The 20,350-nt window shown below is 43.5% G+C and overlaps 1 protein-coding gene across 2 annotated transcripts; it reads left to right on the top strand.

Moving 5' to 3' along the window:
- Positions 1-13,400: 13,400 nt before the first annotated feature.
- On the top strand, positions 13,401-19,881 carry LOC136461621 (probable choline kinase 2). Of its 2 annotated transcripts, XM_066460901.1 has the most exons (9): positions 13,401-13,506; positions 14,703-14,770; positions 17,595-18,016; positions 18,127-18,248; positions 18,348-18,543; positions 18,852-18,969; positions 19,069-19,116; positions 19,269-19,369; positions 19,469-19,881. In XM_066460901.1, the coding sequence occupies exons 2-9, from the start codon at positions 14,716-14,718 to the stop codon at positions 19,568-19,570; spliced, it is 1,164 nt and encodes a 387-aa protein (XP_066316998.1). In that variant the 5' UTR covers positions 13,401-13,506; positions 14,703-14,715; the 3' UTR covers positions 19,571-19,881. The 2 variants fall into 2 exon arrangements, with proteins under 2 accessions (XP_066316998.1, XP_066316997.1); XM_066460900.1 differs by lacking the exons at positions 13,401-13,506; positions 14,703-14,770 and adding an exon at positions 15,676-15,796.
- Positions 19,882-20,350: the final 469 nt, after the last annotated feature.

The raw sequence follows: 20,350 nt of genomic DNA, 5'->3' as shown, positions 1-20,350 counted from the left end.
CTCTTGAAGGATAGGTAGAGGTATGTTCACCTCAAATGGAGGCATTTCCTAATAGCCCCTGTAGTCTTCTTCGTCCGTCACTCCATCGACACCGATAATCTTCTTTTTCCCTTCTAGGACTACTTTTAGCCTTCCTTTTGTCTTATTGTCCCTTGCATTGAAGACTTGCATAACATCTCTTGCAAGAATGAAGGGGTCGTCTCTGTATGTGGTCTTAGTGAGATCAACGATAGTGAACCCTTCGCTGTCAGTGTTAATTTTCTCGAGCCAGACCCACTAGCAACGAAAAAGAGCTACCTTCGACGGACCATAGGCTAGATCACATATCTCCTCTATGAAACCATAGTATGTCGCCTGCACAGTTGTTGTTTTCGTCGTGAGCAATAAAATGAACACCACAATTTTGGTATGTGCTCTTTCCATCTTGCTTTTTTGTGTAAAATGTGAATCCATTGATCTCATACCCTTGGTACTTAAGATATGTACTCGAAGGTCCCTTGGCTAAGGCATCTAGTTAATTACCCAACTTTATTCCAAGCAAGAGACGTCGCAACCAGTTGATAAATTCCTCCTTATGTTTTTATCTAGCCAAGCCTGTGACCTGCTCGGATACAGAGTTTGCAGCGATTGCCTATGCTCGTTAATGTATGCCATCACACCCTCGGCTTGCTAGAGAACAGCAAACTATGCCTGTCTGAAAGAAACATGGTTGTCTATTGTAACAGATTTCTTCCCGATCGTTCCTTTGCCACATAGTCTTTCCTCATGACGAGATTCTAGATCTCTGACCCTTTTGATGTCCAGATAATATGTATAGAACTCAATGGCCTCCTCCGTTGACCATCCTTCAACCATGCCCCCTTCTGGCCTGAATCTGTTCCTAACATCTGATGTAGGTACATTGGGCCAAGGGCTCAAATTTGGTCAACAAGATGAATGAGCATATGCAATGAGATATCAAAGTAAGTCGGCGAGAAATGCATCTCAAGCCTAATGAGAGTTTTGGCTATGTCCCGCTGCAGCTGCTCTAGCGTGGACACATCAATGACCTTTTTTGAGACCACGTGTTGAAGAACGAGCAAAGCTTTATGATTGGGGCGCGGACTTTTGGGGGGAGGATACCACGTAGGGCAATAGGGAACAGCTGACTCATAATGACATGATAGTCATGGGCCTTCATAGGGCCATAGTTGGACTTGAGTTCTCTCATGTTCACTAGCCTCTTCGGGTTCACACAGTAGCCCATCGGGACTTTGAGTTCATTGAAGAAAGAAATAAGCGCACACTTTTCTTCCTTCTTCAATGTCCTTGACGCAACCGTAAGTTCAAACTAGCCATTCTCTAGCTCCATGGGATGCAACTCCTTGATTCCCAAGTATTGCATTTCTAGGCGTGTGGCTAGTGAATCCTTCGATGCTCCCCCGGTGTCCATCAAGGTGTTAAGAGTGTTAGCGCACATGTTTTTAGTGATGTACATGGGATCAAGATAGTGGTGTACACTCAGAAATGGCCAGTAAGGTAGTTTCTAGAAAACTAATTTTTTCTTCCAAATGCTCCCATCAGGCGATGCTATTGCATTGTCTCCCTTCCCAAGGACAACCTCCAGTTTGTTGAGTTCTCGAAGTATCAGCAGGCCCATCTCGATATTTTGGAGCTAAGCATTTCTTAATAGCACCGTTGAAATCTTTTCTATTTCTGCGTTAAGGGTGATCCTTAGGTAGAAACCTACGGTGTCCCATATAAACTATCTTTGAGTTATTTGGTAGATTTACCGCATCGATGTTGTCCAAGCACTTGACACATCTAGTATAGCCTTCTGTCTTCTCTTCGAACGACGAATCTCGACCTGGCAGGTCGGTGATTGTAGCGATAAGTACTCTCTTGATCGTGACATGTTCCTTTTTGTACTCGTCCCACACATTCGGCACACCCTTTTCAAACATCTCCACTAGTTCATCGATCACTGGTTCTAGAAACACATTGATGTCATTCCCAGGTTGTCTTGGCCCTTGGATCAGTAGTGGCATCTGGATGTACGACCGCTTCATATAGACCCAAGGTGGAAGGTTGTATATATAGAGCGTCACTGGCCTGGTGTATGATTGCTTCTAACCTGGTCGAAAGGATTCATCCCATCTATGCTCAAAGCAAACCAAAGGTGCCTTACCTCTCCACCGATATCCTTATAGAACATAGTATTGACAGTCCTCTAGTCATGCCCATCGGTGGGGTGCCTCATCATTGTATCTTTCTTACGCTCTTTGCCATGCCAGCGCAACAGCTTGGCTGATTTTGCATATGCAAACAACCTATGCACCCGGGGAGCTATAGGGAAATACCAAACGACCTTTACGAGACCTCCTCTGGTCTTGGTACCCTCATCTGATGGTCCTTCCTTATATCATGGAGCTTCACACTTGGGGCACTTGTCCTAAGTCTTTGTATTTTTCTCCAAGGTACAATATGCAATCATTGGAACACGCGTGGATTTTTTCAACCTCGAGGCCGATGGGGTAGATCATTTGCTTGGTCAAGTATGTCTTTTCTGGCAACTCATTTTTTTCTAGGAGCATTTTCCTTATTATACCTAACAACTGATTGAAGCCTTTATCGCTCAATCCGTTTGTCGATTTGAACTCTAACAGCATGATGTCGGCTTCCAGTTTGTTCATTGGACAATTCCTATACAATGGTATCTTACCGTCTTATCTCATTTTCTCTAGCTTTCTTAGCTGTCTTTCACTAAGACATCCGGTCTCTATATTATGTAGCAGCTGAGAAATGCTATCGTTATCCTTGGTGTCGTTAGCTAGCGTGTTCCTAAACACATTATTAACTGTGGCCATAGGTTCCGTATTGACACCGGGTTCCATGTCAGCATCGTGGATGGCTACATTAGGCATGTCCACATCATCATCGTTTTCCTGCAGAACATTCACACCAACCTCACCATACATAGTCCATATCATATAGTTTGGCATGAACCCCCTAGTAATCAAGTGCGATCGTATAGACTCAATTTGACGAAAGTTCCTTTGATTCTTGTAATATTTGCATGGGCAGAAGATAGGGTTCCCATTCTCCGCATGGGCTTTGGCATCGTTGATAAACTGGCTGACGCCATGCATGTACCGCTTGTCCGTTTAAGACAGATGCATCCACTCTCAATCCATCTCTGCACAAAAAAATACTGAGACAGTAATTACAAAGAATTAATAAGAAATCGAGCTTCATGAACAACAATTATAACTCGAAAGTACCATTTTTGAAAAACATTATTGTACACTAATTATTGGGAAATTAAAATTGGTAGCCCCGGCCCTGTAAATTGAAAATCATAGTAAAAACAATTATTGTACAATAATAAAGAACATCTATTCTACTCTACTTCTAAGAACTAATTATAGCATCACATACTAACAATGATGATCTTGACCACCATGGAATAATTAGCTAGGAATTTAAATGTATTCATAGACACCAACCTTTTGGATGATGGATTCACCACAATTTGAGCCTTGCACAAATGTCCAATTGAAAAAGTGCTCTCTAGAATGGAGAAAGAACTAGAATGAGAATCAAGCAACGTAGTCATCAAAACGAAGCTAATTAAGCAACAAAATCAAAGGAGTGGATGTTTGTTACTAACCTTAAAGCAAAAAGATCAAGCTATTCTTCAAAATCCAAGCGCTAGCTTCATGGTGAAGAGCAGCCGCAACAATGGAGGAAAGGGCCCAAACATGCGCCTCTGTTCTCGGGATAGAAGAGAGGAGAAAGGAGAGGACGGCTGCACCATTTTTGTGTTGTAGGCTTATCACCGTCGGTTCTTGGCTAGAACCGACAGTGATAGAGCCCAATCACTATCGGCTCTTGGCTTAAACCGACAGTGATGAGTGGCCGCCAAAACACTGCCGGTGCAAACCACAAACCGGTAGTGATGTGGTCCTTCACTGCCGGTTTTAACCCAGCCTCAATCATTTTTTCATTTTCAAGCTCATAACCGGCAGTGAAGGTACATCACTGCCGGTTGTCATAAATCCGACAGTGATGAGGCCGGCAGTGGTGTTCCAAATCTGGCGTAGTAAATAGTTAGCAATACCTAGGCAGTAATAACTTCTCTATACCTAAATAGTTCTTTCCAAGCTATTAGTTAAAAGCAGCTAACTATTAGTTCATGGGTCTAAACAGGGGCGGAGCTTGGTTAAGGCTAAGTGGGCTATGGCCACTCCTGTCAATGCAAATTTTCACTAGCTAAACAGTAAACTAGTACTGTTTATTTGACCTAAAAAAGTACTGTTTATTGTCGTTTGATTCACAATTTTATGAACTAGCCCCCTTATTTCTATGGTCAAGCTCCGGATCTAAGGCCTTGTTTAGATGCCATCCAAATTCCAAGTTTTTTCACTCTCTCTCCATCACATCAATTTTTAGCCGTTTGCATGGAGTATTAAATGTAGGTAAAAAAATAACTAATTGCACAGTTTAGTTCGAAATCACGAGATGAATCTTTTGAACCTAGTTGGTCCACGATCGGACAATATTTAGTCAAATAAGACGAAAGTGTTACTATTCATCGCGTTAAAATTTTTTTGCAATCTAAACGAGGCCTAAACGTTGCCTTAGATTAGACACTTGACTGAACAATTTTATTAGGAGTATTTCAGTACGACTTCCTCCATGATTGGCTTGGACGACGTATGAGCTGAAAGCTAGAAACACCAGTATCCCAGGTAGATCGACAGGTCAAATCTGTTTCCGCGTAGGTGGGCCATATATAGTGGATGTCGATGGCAACCTTTGAAACCAAGCCCTCGTTTAGTTCCGCCGAATTGGTAAACTGTGCAATTAGTACAGTGTCGTTTTGTTTTTATTTGGTAATAATTGTCCAAACGTTGACTAATTAGGCTTAAAACGTTCGTCTCGCAAAGTACAACCAAACTGTGCAATTAGTTTTTGATTTCGTCAACATTTAGTACTCCATGCATGTACCGCAAGTTTGATGAGACGGGAAATCTTCTTTTTGCATAGTGTAAATTTTGGGATTTTGGTGGAACTAAACAGGCCCCAAAGGCCAGCACCAGCAGCGGTCGATTGCATTGCGTGCAATTGCATGTCGTCTGTAGTGTTCTCTCCGCGATATGATCCCGGCCGATCCGATCGAATTAGCGGCTACCCTCCATCGTCTCGTCTCCCGTGCAGAAAGCTCACTACCCCATGCATGCTCCGTCGTAGTAGCAGTAGTTTTTCACAATTGATGGCAGAGGCTGATCCGCTGTGCAAAGGGCTTCCCTTTTGTAAAGCCAAAAATTATTCTGGAGTCTTTTGGACACATCTGATCGATATCATATGATGACCTTTTTTTTCTCGTTTTTTGCGAGAATATGATGGTTTTCCTTTGTTAGTACGACGATGTATACATAGAGTGAGAGAGAGAGAGGTGACTAGAATCTGGAATAATATGCTCCATTTGTCCTAAAAAATACAATTTTAGCACTTATGTATTGCCCCAAAAAAATATTCATCTCATATTTCGAGTAGTCAAATAGTTTCAAAAGTTTAACCAAATATATACACAATCACTACAGTTATAACATCAAATAAGTCTCATTAGATTAATTATGCCATATATTTTTTTATAGTAAACCTATTTAGAGATATAAACGTCAATAGTATTTTCTATAAATCTAGTTAAAATTAAAAGTACTTGACTTCTAAAATACGCGATAAGTACTTATTTTAGGACAGAGGGAATATGGGACGTGCTATGTTAAAAAGGAGCGCTATATAGATATTCTATGCAATAAAGTATAGAGTTTATAGGTGCAATCGTTTGCTTTTGTCTAATCAAGACAGGTGGAGCATAAAAAGTATAGAGATATGTGTCTTTTTTGTTGTTGGCTAACTTCTCGATATGTAAAAATTGTATTCTTTCCTGGACAGAGGGAATAGATAGATAGATAGCGATGTCTATCAGCAAATAGGCAAATTAAGATTGGGATCAAATCGAATCAGCAGGTCCGATCAACAAATTAATAATGTACAAATCAAGATTTTTCTAAGTGCGAAAAGATTGGGAGTTGAGATAAGGAGTTGTTGGAGAGAGTTTTTTTTTCAATCTTACCAAAAAATCAAGATTGTGAGTGGATTTTGAAAACTCTTGGAGATGCTATAAGAGTCAAATTATACGAGAGTTGTCTTTTATTTTTCTATAAAGTTTTTCTTTATTATGTGATACTACTTTTTACCCATGTCTCACATTCTCGTAGTCATCCTCACATCCAATTGCTATCTAGGCCCACCTATGCATAGACTTCCATGCCCATCTTGTTCCTTGTATGAGAGTCAGCTCTTGTCTCCCTCCTCCCTTTTGTCTTCTCCGTATCAGCAAAAATACCAACTAGTTTGTCTAAAGCCATTATTGTACGTTTCCTAAAAAAAACCATTATTGTACTTGCTGACTGGATTATTGTCTAAAATACTGACTAGTTTGTCGCTAAAACCTTTATATCTACTAAGCATGGTATCATAGTATATACTCCTATAGTCCTATAGTCCTATAGATTGAGTGTGTATATCTACTAAGCATAGTATCATAGTATACACCTTTATATACATGTAGCATCCTCGCAGTTATATATTTTAGTAGCTAGGGCGCGTAGATGAGTGCTCAATAATCGGCAAAGAATATACGGGGAGAATGAGATAAGAGAGCCCTGCGGCGCGCGCGCATGCATGCATGCACGGATCGGAGAGGATAACCAGCAGGCAAGGCGTGCATGTGCATTGTCACCGGCGGCAGGCAGGCGTGCATGTGCGCCTCCGAGAAGAGCAAATGAATGGATCGATGCGCACATCGACCGGACCGATGGTGTCGCATGCAGTCTGATTCTGCTGCTGGCACTCACTCATCTCCGATGATTCGTCTCACACGAGCGACGGATCGGACAGAGCAAGTGCCTGCCTGCCTGCTGCCTTTCTCGCAGTGCTCGCAAGATGGCGCCATGATGGCCGGCGGGCTCCTCCTCCTCGTCGCCTTCCAGCACTGCTAGCTAGCTGCAGGCCATCATCAGCATCGATCGTCCCTCCATGCTCCATGCTCCATGCATAGACTGTCTTACTATATATACAAAGAAATGGATGAACAGTACTACATGCGAGCATGCCCTGTCGACTGTGTCGCCATTCATCATTTCTCAAAGAGAGGGCTAAAAAACAGCGTATACAGGCTCCAGGGACGGATCTACAGGCATACCCTGCGATTCTGCCGATTAGAATACAAGGCCCAGTTTAGTTCTGAAAAATTTGGCAAAATGAGCACTGTAGCGTTTTCGTTGTTATTTGACAATTAGTGTCCAATCATAGTCTAATTAGGCTTAAAAGATTCGTCTCATGGATTTCGTCTAAACTGTGTAATTAGTTTTATTTTTTATTTATATTTAATGCTTCATGCATGCGTTTTCGTATTCGATGTGACAGAAAATCTTGAAAGATTTAGCGTTTTGGAAGGGAACTGAACAGGACCCAAGTACGTAAGAAAAATTTGTGTATATTCAATCGGGGACGGCCGCCGCCGTTTGGCTTCCCCACGCGAACTCGCGAAGCAAAGCAGCCCAGCGCCCATGACGCAGAAAAATACTATTCCAACTTATAATTCACGATCGTATACGAGCAAGTGAACAGGCTCACTAGCTAGTGCGGTACGTGTGACCCACAGAGTGAGCAGCGTTTCAATTCACGGCACAGATCGAGTGAATGCGTTATTCCTCAAATTATTAACGCAAACGGCCTCTCGCACCCGCACCATCATCAGTTCGCGGCTTTATACAAGGCGCCGGAATTGAGTCACCGTCCGCCGTGATGCCGATCGATGAGGCGACGCCACAACGCAGGTCGTTATCTGAGCGCTGGTGTGCTCCTCTCTTGCAGCCGGATCGAGCAACATGAACGCGCCACCGCACTGGACGCCGTGTGGCCGTAACGTCGAGTGGCCAGAAGACACGACCGAGCCGCCGAGGCTAAGGTGGGATGCAATCTTGTATTTTCAGATTTTCTGTTTTCTATATACATAGCTAGCTAACATAAGTGTATAACGTATGTCGTCACGAAGCGTGATTTACTGATTTTAATTTGTATTAAGTAATCGGATCGATTCGCCTTTAGCAGCATCCCTAATAAAACACAGAACAAACATTCCAATTTTAAAATTCTATCCATTTGAACAGTCAGTAAAAAAAGCCATGTATCTAGAAATTGAAAATGTCTCATAATTTAGAACAGTATAGCAGTACTTATTTAGTCTATGCATATCAAATTATGTTGTAAATTTTACAATTATTTACCGGATTGACAAATGATTTTAAGCGAATTGTATATGAAAACTTTTGAGTGGCATACCCTAACGTAATAAAATCCTAGATTCGCCACTGACAGGCTCCGTCGGGTGGTGGAGAGAGCATCCGGTGCCTCCGGCTTCTCCCAACTCATCACTATAGCTGTATAGCAAGAAGAAGTTTTCGTCTCTTTTCTCAAAATGAGTTAGGAGCTAGTAAACTACTCCTCCGTTCCAAATTACAAGACGTTTTGTTTTTTCTAGTGTTGCTTTTTTTTGGAATTTAGATATGTTGCATTTGCTATGCACATAAATATACACAATGTCTAGATACATAGTAAAAACAATGTACTATAGAAAAGTCAAAACGTTTTATAATTTGGAACGGATTTATTATTAGTTTTGGCTTTCCTTGTTCTTGCTCTATGCGCACTGTAACAGCAAACGAGAACCATTTGAGGCCGTGCCAAAATAGGACCATAGTAGCAGTGTTGCATTAAGAATTTAAGATGCATGCACATCCTCACGCATGCAGCACGCACGAGCTGGTCACATTTACCTAGTTTTTTATTATGTTTCAGCCCTATTTGGACCTTGGGCCCAAAAGCAAAGTTGCAGCCCACCTAATGATCTACAAAACTCATTAAGGGTGCCTGGCCATTAGAGCTTTCCATTAGCGCCTAATTAAGCCCGAAGTTGACAGTGTTAGTAACTAATCGAGGATTAAGCCTTGCTCTGCTTGAGCTCGAATTACTTGGTCAAAACGTGGTCAAATTGATTCCAACTTTTTGTATGTCCTTCTCCAAGATGTAAACTCCAACTTTTATATTTGGCTCAACTTGAGTTGCTTAACAAAAATTCGAGAACGCGAGATGCCAACTATTCTTGCCACTAATCTCAGACTTAGAAAAATTTTCGGGGCTAAAAACAGCAGCTGAGTCAAACTTGAGACCACTGTTTGAGCCACTTCGAAGTTGAATCAGGTCTTGGTCCAAAAATAAAGTTTGTTTTACTCCACTCAAACTTAAACTTTGATTAAAGGTCAAACTTCATATCTGGTACAAAAACCATTGCTTCATCTTGGTCAAAACAACACCTCGTTAAACCCTGAAATTAGGGTTTTCGACCAATTGATGCATTTTCTTGACATTTGCTCAACACGAACCCTTCATGACTTTTGTTGTAGAGTTCAATTAGAGTCATTTGGGCAAGGTAGCAGAGTTTGATCGACATCTCATATTCTCATTTACTTAATAAAGCAATTCAATTAAGGTTATAACTTATCATTTCATGTGACTTATTGATTCCAAACTTCATGAAACCTTTTCACTGGTCAAGATGGATGCATGTTGCTGTAATGTTCATGAAATAAGCATGTTTAATATTACTCATGCCTAATCTTAACCAGGGTCCACATGTAAGCAAAGGTGTGTTGTCCAAGTTCAGGTTGGGACGTAATTTCATAGATTGGACCTCAACACCTTCATTATTACTTTCATATTATGAACTAGAGATCATAATCATTGCTTGACATGTCCTACTTACTTCCAAATCCACTGCTTAATTTATGACTAACACCCAGGGTGTTACAACGACGGCGTGGTCGACTGCTACACACGACTGAGGTGACGACGGCATCGGCGCCTAGCCTGGCGCGTCGCAACCTTCCAGCGACAGCCTTGGACCAGCAGGGCGACGCGCCTTGGCACCCTGGCCGGGGCAATGCGCCTTCGAGGACAAAGGCTTGCACGCTGGCAAAGGGCCTCGCTTGCACGCCAGCGAACGACCACGCTTGCATGCCCTGGCCCGATGGCCGGTACCCCGGTAGCGAAAGCAACGAGACGGAGAGCGACACTGAGCGACGATGTGGTCATGCGCGAGGCAGTTGAAGCAGAGACTGAAAGGTCCTAATATGGCTAGAGGGGGGTGAATAGCCTATTTAAAAATCTACAAATCAACTAAAGCAATTTGATTAGTATAACAAATAGCAAAATGCAAACTTGCTCTAGCACTACAAGGGTTACAAGCCACCTATCCAATAATTCTAGTTGCTATGATCACTAAACACACAATTTGCTATTTCACTACTCACTTAGAGCTCTTACACTTGCTACACTAAAGAGCTCCACTAGACGACCTTAAACTACAAAGCAAGCTCTCAAATCTAGTTATACTAAAGAGCCTGCTACAACTAGTTTGCAAGAATATAAATGAGTGAGTAGGGTGATTATACCGTCGTGTAGAGGAGTGAATCAATCACAAGATGAATACTAAATCAATCACTGGGAGAATACCAAAGGGCAAGAGATAGCTAATTTTTCTCCCGAGGTTCACGTGCTTACCTAGCACGCTAGTCCCTGTTGTGTCGACTAACACTTGGTGGTTCGATGGCTAAGAGGTGTTGCACGAACCTCGTCTACATAATTGGACACCGCAAGAACCTACCCACAAGTGAGGTAACTCAATGAACACGAGCAATCCACTAGAGTTACCTTTCGGCGCTTCGTCGGGAAAGGCACAAGACCCCTCACAATCACCACGATCGGAGCCGGAGACAATCACCAACCTCCGCTCAACGATCCTCATTGCTCCAAGCCATCTAGGTGGCGGCAATCATAAAGAGTAACAAGTGAATCCCGCAGCGAAACACAAATACCAAATGCCACTAGATGCAATCACTCAATCAATGCACTTGAATTCTCTCTCAATCTCACAAAGATGATGGATTAATGATGGAGATGAGTGGGAGGGACTTTGGCTAAGCTCACAAGGTTGCTATGTCAATGCAAATGGCTAAGAGAGTGAGCTTGAGCCGGCCATGGGGCTTAAATAGAAGCCCCCACGAAATAGAGTCATTGGGCTACTCACTGCACTGAACACGGGGCGACCGGATGCTCCGGTCATAGCGACCGGACGCAGGACCCCAGCGTCCGGTCGTGCGATGCATGCCACATGTCCCTTTTCTTCAAATATTGAGTGCCCGATCCCAACGGTTAAGTGATGACCGGACGCGCTGCTAGCGAAGTGACCGGACGCTGGACCTCAGCGTCCGGTCGTTTCTAGTAAGCATCTAGAAGCGAGAAATCACGACCGGACACGTCCGGTCATGCTCGACCAGACTCACCCAACGTCCGGTCACACGGCGTCTCCTCTGTGCGCTGCCACATCAGCAGGATCGGATGCACCCCGTCAACGTCCGGTCACTAAGTGACCCAGCAGTCCGGTCGAAGACCAACGCTAGTGTCTTCACACTTCCACTGACCGGACACGGCGGTCCTACTGAGACCAGCGTCCGGTCACTTACAGTGACCTCCGTCTTTTCTGTGAAGAGCGTCCGGTGGCGCCGTCGGACTGTCCGCACTCTACAGGCGGACACTCCGCTAGTGAAGTTTCTAACCCTTACTCAAATGTGCCAATCGCCAAGTGTATCACCTTGTGCACATGTGTTAGCATATTTTCACAAACATTTTTAAGGGTGTTAGCACTCCACTAGATCCTAAATGCATATGCAATGAGTTAGAGCATCTAGTGACACTTTGATAACCGCATTTCGGTACGAGTTTCATCCCTCTTAATAGTACGGCTATCGATCCTAAATGTGATCACACTCACTAAGTGTCTTGGTCACTAAAACAAAATGGCTCCTACTATTTATACATTTGCCTTGAGCCTTTTGTTTTTCTCTTTCTTCTTTTCCAAGTTCAAGTATTTGATCATCACCATGCCATCACCATCATCATGATCTTCACCATTTCTTCATCACTTGGAGTAGTGCTACCTATCTTATAATCACTTTGATAAACTAGGTTAGCACTTAGGGTTTCATCAATTAACCAAAACCAAACTAGAGCTTTCAGAGACCCGCCAGCTCTGGCGGGACGGGGCGGTGGCGTTTGGGTGCTGATTTTCCTGAGCAGTGCCGGTGACGATGACTCACGATAGTCTGGAAACCATCGGCGTCGACGTTGGGCCCCCGATGGGGCTGCCGGGACGTGTTACAACCTAGGTAACAGGATTAACTTCTAGCTTACTTCCTGGAGTTTGCTTTCCCCGTCAGTTGATGCTAACTTGTATTTTCTTTACTGTAGACTGCATCTAAAAAGATTACTTCTTGGTGTGACCATATGTGAATGATTATTTTTGCCTATGCCATTTTGTATTTCAGGCTATCGTTCCATCGCCGTCACAAGTCAAACAAGGATGATGACAAATCGGAGAGTATAAAGGACACTAAAGCTCACCCAGTACTGCTACCTTCCTTAGCTTATGACATGAGTTCTTTGGTAGTTAATATTTCATATTTATATAGTTGTTGTTTTGTTTTTATTCTCCGAAGTGAGCCTAGCATCACATTCCATATAAACTCACGTATGGCAGGATGGCCCAATACAGGCAAGCACGCGGCAACGCGGAGTGTGGTTTCTAGTGTATTGGGATTTGTTTGTGTTCCAGTGTTACATATTATTAATCATAAAGCGCTGATTGATTAGGCCCCGTTCAGCTTACCCCATATTCGTCTTGTTTGGCTTCTTTTTTTAGCTGGAATAGTATTTTTATCTCACAACAATTCAATCAGAACAGTGTTTTTTTAGCCAGTTTCAGTCAAAATTCTGTCTTGCAGGGCTACTGCCATTATGAGTTAATTATGACCCTGATTATATGTAGCTATAATATGCACGCAGCACGTGAGCAGATTATTTTCGCTCGGATCTCGCCAATCATGCCAACCATAGGCCATTTAATGCATCCATGCTTTTCCTTCCCCGTTTGTCTCTTATACTTAGGGAGGAGTACTTTCTGGGCTAAGCAAGTACGCAAGCACCACCTATGTGGGCCTTAGCTCTTGATTTGCTCCCAGCCCGTTAGGTAGGCCCAGATAGAATCGCCATCGAAAAGCCCAGATCTCCATGTGATGCTACATTAACACATTTGTTAAAAGGGGATTAATTAGATTTAATAAATTCATCTCATGAATTATCAACGAATTCTATAATTTATTTTTTTATTAATATCTAAACATCATATATAACATAACACCCGACACCCTAGATTTAAAAAGGCCGAAGAAGAGGTGAGGTCTACTGCCGCACGGTGACCGGCCCGCAGTTCGCAAGCGATTCCTCGCAATCGTCACGTCACGGCCTCACGGGGGAGCGCTCGCCGGCTTGGGCTCCAAGGTGAGCGCTCGCCGCCGCCCGCCGACCTCTTCCTCCCTCGCCCCACGGTGAGCGGCAGGATCCTGGTCTCCGCGCGCCTGTCGCGTCGCGGGGAGAACGCGTCGTGTCAGGGGGATCCGAGGTCTGCGCCGTCGCGATCTGCTGTTTGAATTGGGCTCATTTGACACGAACGTTGCACGCGAGTTGGGATGGTTGGTACGGTGTAGAGTTGGGATAGTTCGTCACGGTCTGGCGGGCGGATTCAAAGGTTCGAGGATTGTGCTCGTCTCAGTTTGTTTGGCTGTTTGCATGTGTTTATAGAAACTTTGCGCCTTTTTAGGCGCGAATTTTTATCGAATTGGGTTTGAACAAGGAGTTCGTTTAACTCATTTGCGCGTTTCGTCCCTGTTAAGTTAGATTAACTGATTAAGTAACCTCTAGGTGTCCCAAAGTAGTTTTTGCTGAGGATCATGGCCTTCGTTTAGTAACTATTTTGGCCCCGTTTGGCTTGCTGGAACTTGGCTGAAACTGACTGAAAAACACTGTTCCGACTAAATTGTTGTGAGAGAAAAATACTATTTCGGCTGAAAAAAAAGCCAAATAAACCGGTTTTAAGGTAAGCCGAACAGTTCTGAGTACTAATGTTGGTGTTCTTTACGCTCCACTCTAGCAAATGTTTGTTACTCTGTTTTTTTATTGTCCTCAAGCTAATTACAGTATGTACTCCATGTTGTCATATTTTATATGCTTTATTATTAGCCACCCTCATGTCTATTTCTACTGAGACTCCATCTAGTTCTTAGTTGGTAATTAGTGAGATTTCTTTTAAAATTAAGAAAAGGTAATTTTTTTTTTCTTTGAATGAAGAGGTTAAGTTTTGTTAAAAAAAAGTTTGTCTGTCTTTCTGAGCTTTTTAATGCAAATCTTTTAGAAGCATTTGTTTGCTTAATAGTGAGCTTCATTTTTTTTCTGTATAACATCTCCATGTTCTGTTCAACCATTGGTTTTTTATTATATTTTCTCGTCTTTTTTTTTCCAAGCAATGTTGGTTGCTAGTATTGTTACCATTTGAATCACCTAGAGCTCTCTTAGATACCTGTACTCAGGTAGTCTTTGAAACATTTCCTTGTCTTTCTAGAGTGAAGTCTTTAGCGTCGGGGTAATTGTTCTGATGCTTCTAGTCAGCATGAAATTTAGACATTTAGTGCTCATTGCAGAACAAGCCTGGAGATGCCTTGGCGGCGGACAGCTCTGTTGAGAACGTTGTTGGCAGGATGTTTAAGAGGTTAGTTCTGGCATCAAATTGTCATCTTCTTGTTGTCGTAAATGAGGTTTGGGGCCTGATTACTGAATATTGATTACATATTTGTTCTGCTGTGAGGTAGTGATTCAGTTTGAATCAGTGAACTATATGGATACTGCTTTTGTCCATGCCCATCAGTGTCCATGTAAAACTTGTGCGTTACCGGGATCCAGAAATCAGAATATTCTGGCATCGAATTCTCATCTTCTTGTTGTCGTATAAGGAGAATCATAGCAATTATTTGAGTTTGTAAACTAATCTTGGGACTCACATTTTCGAAGCAATTGAGAAACAGTCAGTCAACTGAACTTTTACAAACAACATACCACCATTTATAGTTTTCTCAGTTATCACGGGTCCTGCAGGACATAAGTTGTTTTCCTCCCCACTCAGCGGCGGATCCAGAAAATATTTCAGGGGGAATGAACAACACTGTTGTTCTATCTTAAGTCTCAGCCCCCTCTACACTATAGAACTTTCCCTAAAAACTCATGGGGGCTCCACAGGAGGTTCTACTGTTTTGGTATGGGTAGAGAGGGCTTGAGCCCCCCATCCCACCGTTGGATCCGCCCCTGTTCCCACTATTATATTTGCATCAAATCTCTTGCTGCCCTTTAGAAAAAAAACATACAGCGTACCACAGTTGCTCATAGTCATGTGTGGCTCTTGTGCATGGCACTACAAGCTTAGGCGCTTAGCTTCTGACAATCCATTTTTAAAGATTTCAGTCATGCCTAACAGTTTCAGGCAGTGGCAAAACTGAGACTGGATCTTGCCTGCCACCAATCACTGAACCACACTTCAGACTTCACACTTCACTAGGGGCCGTAGCACCCTCGGCGAATCTCAGCCGCAGTTGTATCCTCTTCTCGCTGGCAGTCTGCCACAGCGGAGCGCACTCTATGGCTCCGCTCACCCAGGCGCGCTGCACAGCTCATCCTCCTCATCTCCGGCTGCCGCAACCGGCCGTCGTTGCCGGAGTCGCGGCCACCTTCTCCAGCTGCAGATGTAACATCACTGAACTCGAACTCGTGGTCTCCCATCTCTCTGCTCCTCTAGTGCTTTTAGCTGGGTCAATGGGATGGAGTAGCGTACGAGTGGATAAGAGTTTAGATATGATTGCCCTGTCCCTGGTTCGTGTCGGTAATGACAACGAGTGGTTTTAGATGATTTGATTATCCGTTTTAGCAGGCATCCATCATAATCTGGATCGCAAAAAAAAAAATGCGGGTAACAAATCTACGCATTTTTGTTCCTTGCTACCGATTATATTTTTGTTTCGTTTCTAACCTTTTTTCTTTTTTTTTTTGCCCCCGAACAATATTCTTTTGTGAGCTGAGCTAGTTTGATGCCTCGGTTCGATCTATCTATCAAGCTCAAGACTTGGCACATATACACTGTTCATTTAATGTTAGTCGACGCGTTCGTTAGCCGCTAAAAATTTCCCCCGGTCTAAAATTGTGTAAACAAGTTTCTTAGAGCATCTTTAGAAGTTTTGGAAAACAACTTTATATTTTACTTTTTTAGCAAAAAAGAGAAAAGTCCCCTCCAATAGATTAGTAAAAGAAGTTCTTTAAAAATAAAAACTTGTCAAATATCTTTTTTAAATCGTATGTTTCTACAATCCAGAAGAACTTTGTATCCGCTCCTCATCTAGTGTTTTTCTTGGGAGATATCAGAATAAATTAGACACATGACTAAAATAAGAAATAAAGGGTTTCAAGTGAAAAAATAGTAAGAGACAAAGAAACTACTAAAAAAAAGTTTGATCGGTTAGAAATAGTTCGAGATTCTCGACACAATCATTTAGGAAGCTGTATAGGAAACTACTAGAGAGGAAAATGAATTGAGGTTGCTACTTATGTTGTTAAATTGCTAAATTTAGAGGGTGTTTGGGACTGCTCCGCTCCACATTTTTCAGCTCCACTCTACGTTTTTTAGCCAAACGGTTTCAACTCCATGCACTTAGTTCGAGAAAAAAGAGTGGAGTTGTGAGAGTACCTAAAGAGGTGCTCCACAAACTCCAGTTTTTTTATGGAGCTGCTCCACGGTGGAGTTTATGGAGCAGTCCCAAACACCCCCTTAGTTTAGCAAGTTAAGTATAAGAAACTCGTGGAGTTACTCTTTGATGTGAGGTGTTTCTTAGTGATGGAATCTGTATATACGGATTTAAGTTCTCATGTTGATGTGTATTTTACTAGATTTATTTTAGAATTTAACCATATGCTCTTACGGGCTTACGGCGACATTTTTTTCTAATAAAGTAGATTTTTTATTAAAACCTCAAAAGCAATGCACCAAGACGATACTGAGCCAATCTTTCCAAGGCGCTCGTGGAGGTAAGCTGTGTCATGTGCGCGCGCGTAATTCATAGGGGTGAATATGTTTACACGCGTACGTATCTGTAGTGTGCTCCACAAGTGCTTTAAAAGACAGTATATTTCTTTTTTTTTCCTTTTACGAAGTACTGTACTAGGCACTATTGGTGAATCATTAGGCGGAATGAAATCACAAATTAAAATAGAGAAAGCGGACAACAATCCTTCCAGCTGCCTCCACGTGTGCACTTTGCAATCACTGCTGGCGCCTGACGTGGCATCAGGAGTTGTAGCGGGCAATCGCCCTGGAACTGGGAAGCTTCCTCCAATCCTCCCATGCCTGCTTTTGCCACCGATCCCACGATTCGGATCCGATTCCGCGGCAGGCGGCATTCCCAATCCCATTTCCCTCCCCGATCAAATCAAATCAAACTCAAACCGACACGAGTACACGACTCACCCCCGCCTCTCCGCCTCCGCCTCCGCAGATCGCCGTCGCCACCTTGGCCCCCTCCTCCGCGCGCCGATGGCCGCCGTGGACCCGCCGCCGCGCGGGGAGGCCGCGCCCGTGCTGAAGCGGAGCGCCAGCATCGACCGGATCCCGGAGGACGCGCGGCGCATCCTGCACCGCCTCGCCGGCGACCTCTGGGGCGGCGACGTGGACCCCAGCGCGCTCACCGTGTCCCAGCTCAAGGGCGCCATGACCAACGAGGTCTTCCGGATCACCTGGCCCGGCGGCGAGGGCGACCCGCGCAAGGTGCTCGTGCGCATCTACGGCCGGGGCGTCGATGTCTTCTTCGACCGCGCCGACGAGGTCCGCACCTTCGAGTGCATGTCGCGCCACGGCCAGGGGCCCCGCCTCCTTGGCCGCTTTGCCAACGGCCGCGTCGAGGAGTTCATCTACGCCAGGGTACGCTACGCCTCTACCACCCTAATGCGTCTGCTCGAATGGGGAATTGGCTATTGGTTATTGTCATGTTATGGCTCACTCTCGCGTTGCTCGCGTCCTCGCTTTGTCAGACGCTCTCCGCGGCGGATCTGCGCGACCCGGAGATATCCGCGCTGATTGCCAAGAAGCTGCGGGAGTTTCACGATCTCGACATGCCTGGACCTAGGGACGTGTCATTGTGGCAGAGGCTCAGGTATGCTTTTTCTCATTGCCTGCTGTTCTGATTTCGGTGAGAAATGTGCTTGAATTCTGATTCGAATCTGATTGCTTTGCTTGGTGTTCTATGAATCAGGCGGTGGCTTGAGGAGGCTCGTGGCAGGTGTTCTGAGGAAGAGTCTAACCAATTTCAGCTGAATAAGCTAGGCGATGAGATTGCAGTGCTGGAGAAGACGCTCTCGGGGGTCGAACAGTCAGTAGGATTTTGCCATAATGATCTGCAGTATGGGAATATTATGATATATGAAGAGACCAGACAAGTCACCTTGATTGTAAGTTTTATAAAAGATATAAGCTATTCTCATATTATACTTAAACCTGTGCTGGCGCCTATTTGCATAATTCTAGGTAAAATATGCAGAATTATGAATTTCCTGTATGTTATTATGAAATTTTAGGAATGGGGACAGATTAGTAAAACAGAAAAAAAAATCTAGAAATACAAACAATCTGGTTTGCTGAGCAATGCTAGCAATAAGGGCAACTTGATAGACCAGTGAGGAGTTCTTGTTCTACCACACATTAGACCATGTTATCCCTGTAACTGAATGCTATTTTGTTGATCTCTTATGTCCTGCAGGACTATGAATATGCGAGTTTTAACCCTATTGCATTTGACATTGCTAATCACTTTTGTGAGATGGCTGCTGATTACCATACAGCGACACCACATATGTTGGATTTTTCAAAATATCCTGGTTAGTTTTACTTGTGACCAATTGACCATGTGAGTCGATAAATATGTTGCTATTTAACTTACGTTTGCTGCTTAATTTTATTGCTCTGCACTATTTCAGACATTGAGGAGCAGAGAAGATTTGTTCAGACATACCTTAGCTCCGCAGGTAGTCACAAAGCAATAAATTTGAGAATTGCTGCGCAATCATGCTGTGCTAATGGACTGTTTAAACTGAAAAAGATGCTCACTCGTACCACATGGATATATTGTGAGAATTCTCTGTTTTTAAGAATTGTATATTCTATATATTTTCATCAGGTGAAAAGCCATCAGATGGGGAAGTTGAAAAACTACTAGGGTTGATTGCAAAGTACACTCTGGCAAGCCATCTCTTTTGGGGCCTGTGGGGAATAATCTCGGTGAGTTATTGCTACTAGAGTCAAATGTGCATATATCAATTTGTGGATAATACATCTGTCGAAGCTTATTGGTTTCTTGTCTTCTCACTATGTCGTCAGGCACATGTGAACAAAAATATCGACTTCGAGTACAAGGAGTATGCAAGGCAACGCTTGGATCAGTACTGGCAAACAAAGCCTGGAATGCTTGGACCCAACTGATTAGTCATTGTTTTGGGGGGTCCTTGGCTAGCTAGTCCTGTGAATTCTGTTTGTCAGTAGCGGCTAGTAGCTGCCAGTTTTTTACTGCAGTTTGTTCAGCTCGTTGTGATTTGTGTGACCATATTCTTGGCTTAGAGTACGCGATTTGTAATTATGTCTACCCAGTAGCCATTTTGCACGGCCTTACACAGTTCTGAACAAAATTCCTGGCTGACAGTTCGGATCGTTTTGCGGTTCAACTGATTGTTATTCTGACAATTTTCATATGCGGTCATGTGATCACGGTATGGCATGGCGGCATGTGATTTGCATGTTGCTTATTGAGATGGACTCCAGCCAGCTATGGAGAGCCCACCTGCAAGTTTCAACTGGGGATGTCACTATGCTATTCAAATCGTTCTCCACTCCTGCTTAGTTATCAAGAAGTAACGAGTTGAAAAGTCAAGCACGATTTCCCTTAGAACTCCTGGTTATGGCCAAGTTTGGACATGGTGTTGTATTGGGCCTTTTTCACTTGCAAATATTGAGACGACTGAAGAGATACAGAGGTACAGTGATCGTCATTGTTATAAACAGTGACCAGATTTCGCTACCACTGGCACTGTGGGTGTGCTTTTTTTTTTTGTTGAGGGAAACTGTGGGTGTGCTTGTGCCTGGTACTCGTAATGCTTGCAAGCAATCGCTCTAGGTGCTTGGAGCGGAGGATAGAGTAGTGCATGCAAAGGGAGGAGAACTGGGGCCGAGGGCCCTATGTTTGTGCCGTTTGGATCGAGTTTTGTA

This window comes from Miscanthus floridulus, chromosome 6 (assembly GCF_019320115.1).
Source record: "Miscanthus floridulus cultivar M001 chromosome 6, ASM1932011v1, whole genome shotgun sequence".
In the NCBI taxonomy this organism is placed as follows: Eukaryota; Viridiplantae; Streptophyta; class Magnoliopsida; order Poales; family Poaceae; genus Miscanthus; species Miscanthus floridulus.
This window is presented reverse-complemented; position numbering and strand designations above follow the sequence as displayed.

Excerpts from the sequence above, each read along its gene's own strand:
- LOC136461621 (XM_066460900.1), top strand. The coding sequence starts at position 15,691 with ATGGCTCCGCTCACCCAGGCGCGCTGCACAGCTCATCCTCCTCATCTC. Across the intron at positions 18,017-18,126 it reads AGGAGTTCATCTACGCCAGG|ACGCTCTCCGCGGCGGATCT; the intron begins GTACGCTACGCC and ends TCGCTTTGTCAG. Across the intron at positions 19,117-19,268 it reads GACATACCTTAGCTCCGCAG|GTGAAAAGCCATCAGATGGG; the intron begins GTAGTCACAAAG and ends TATTTTCATCAG.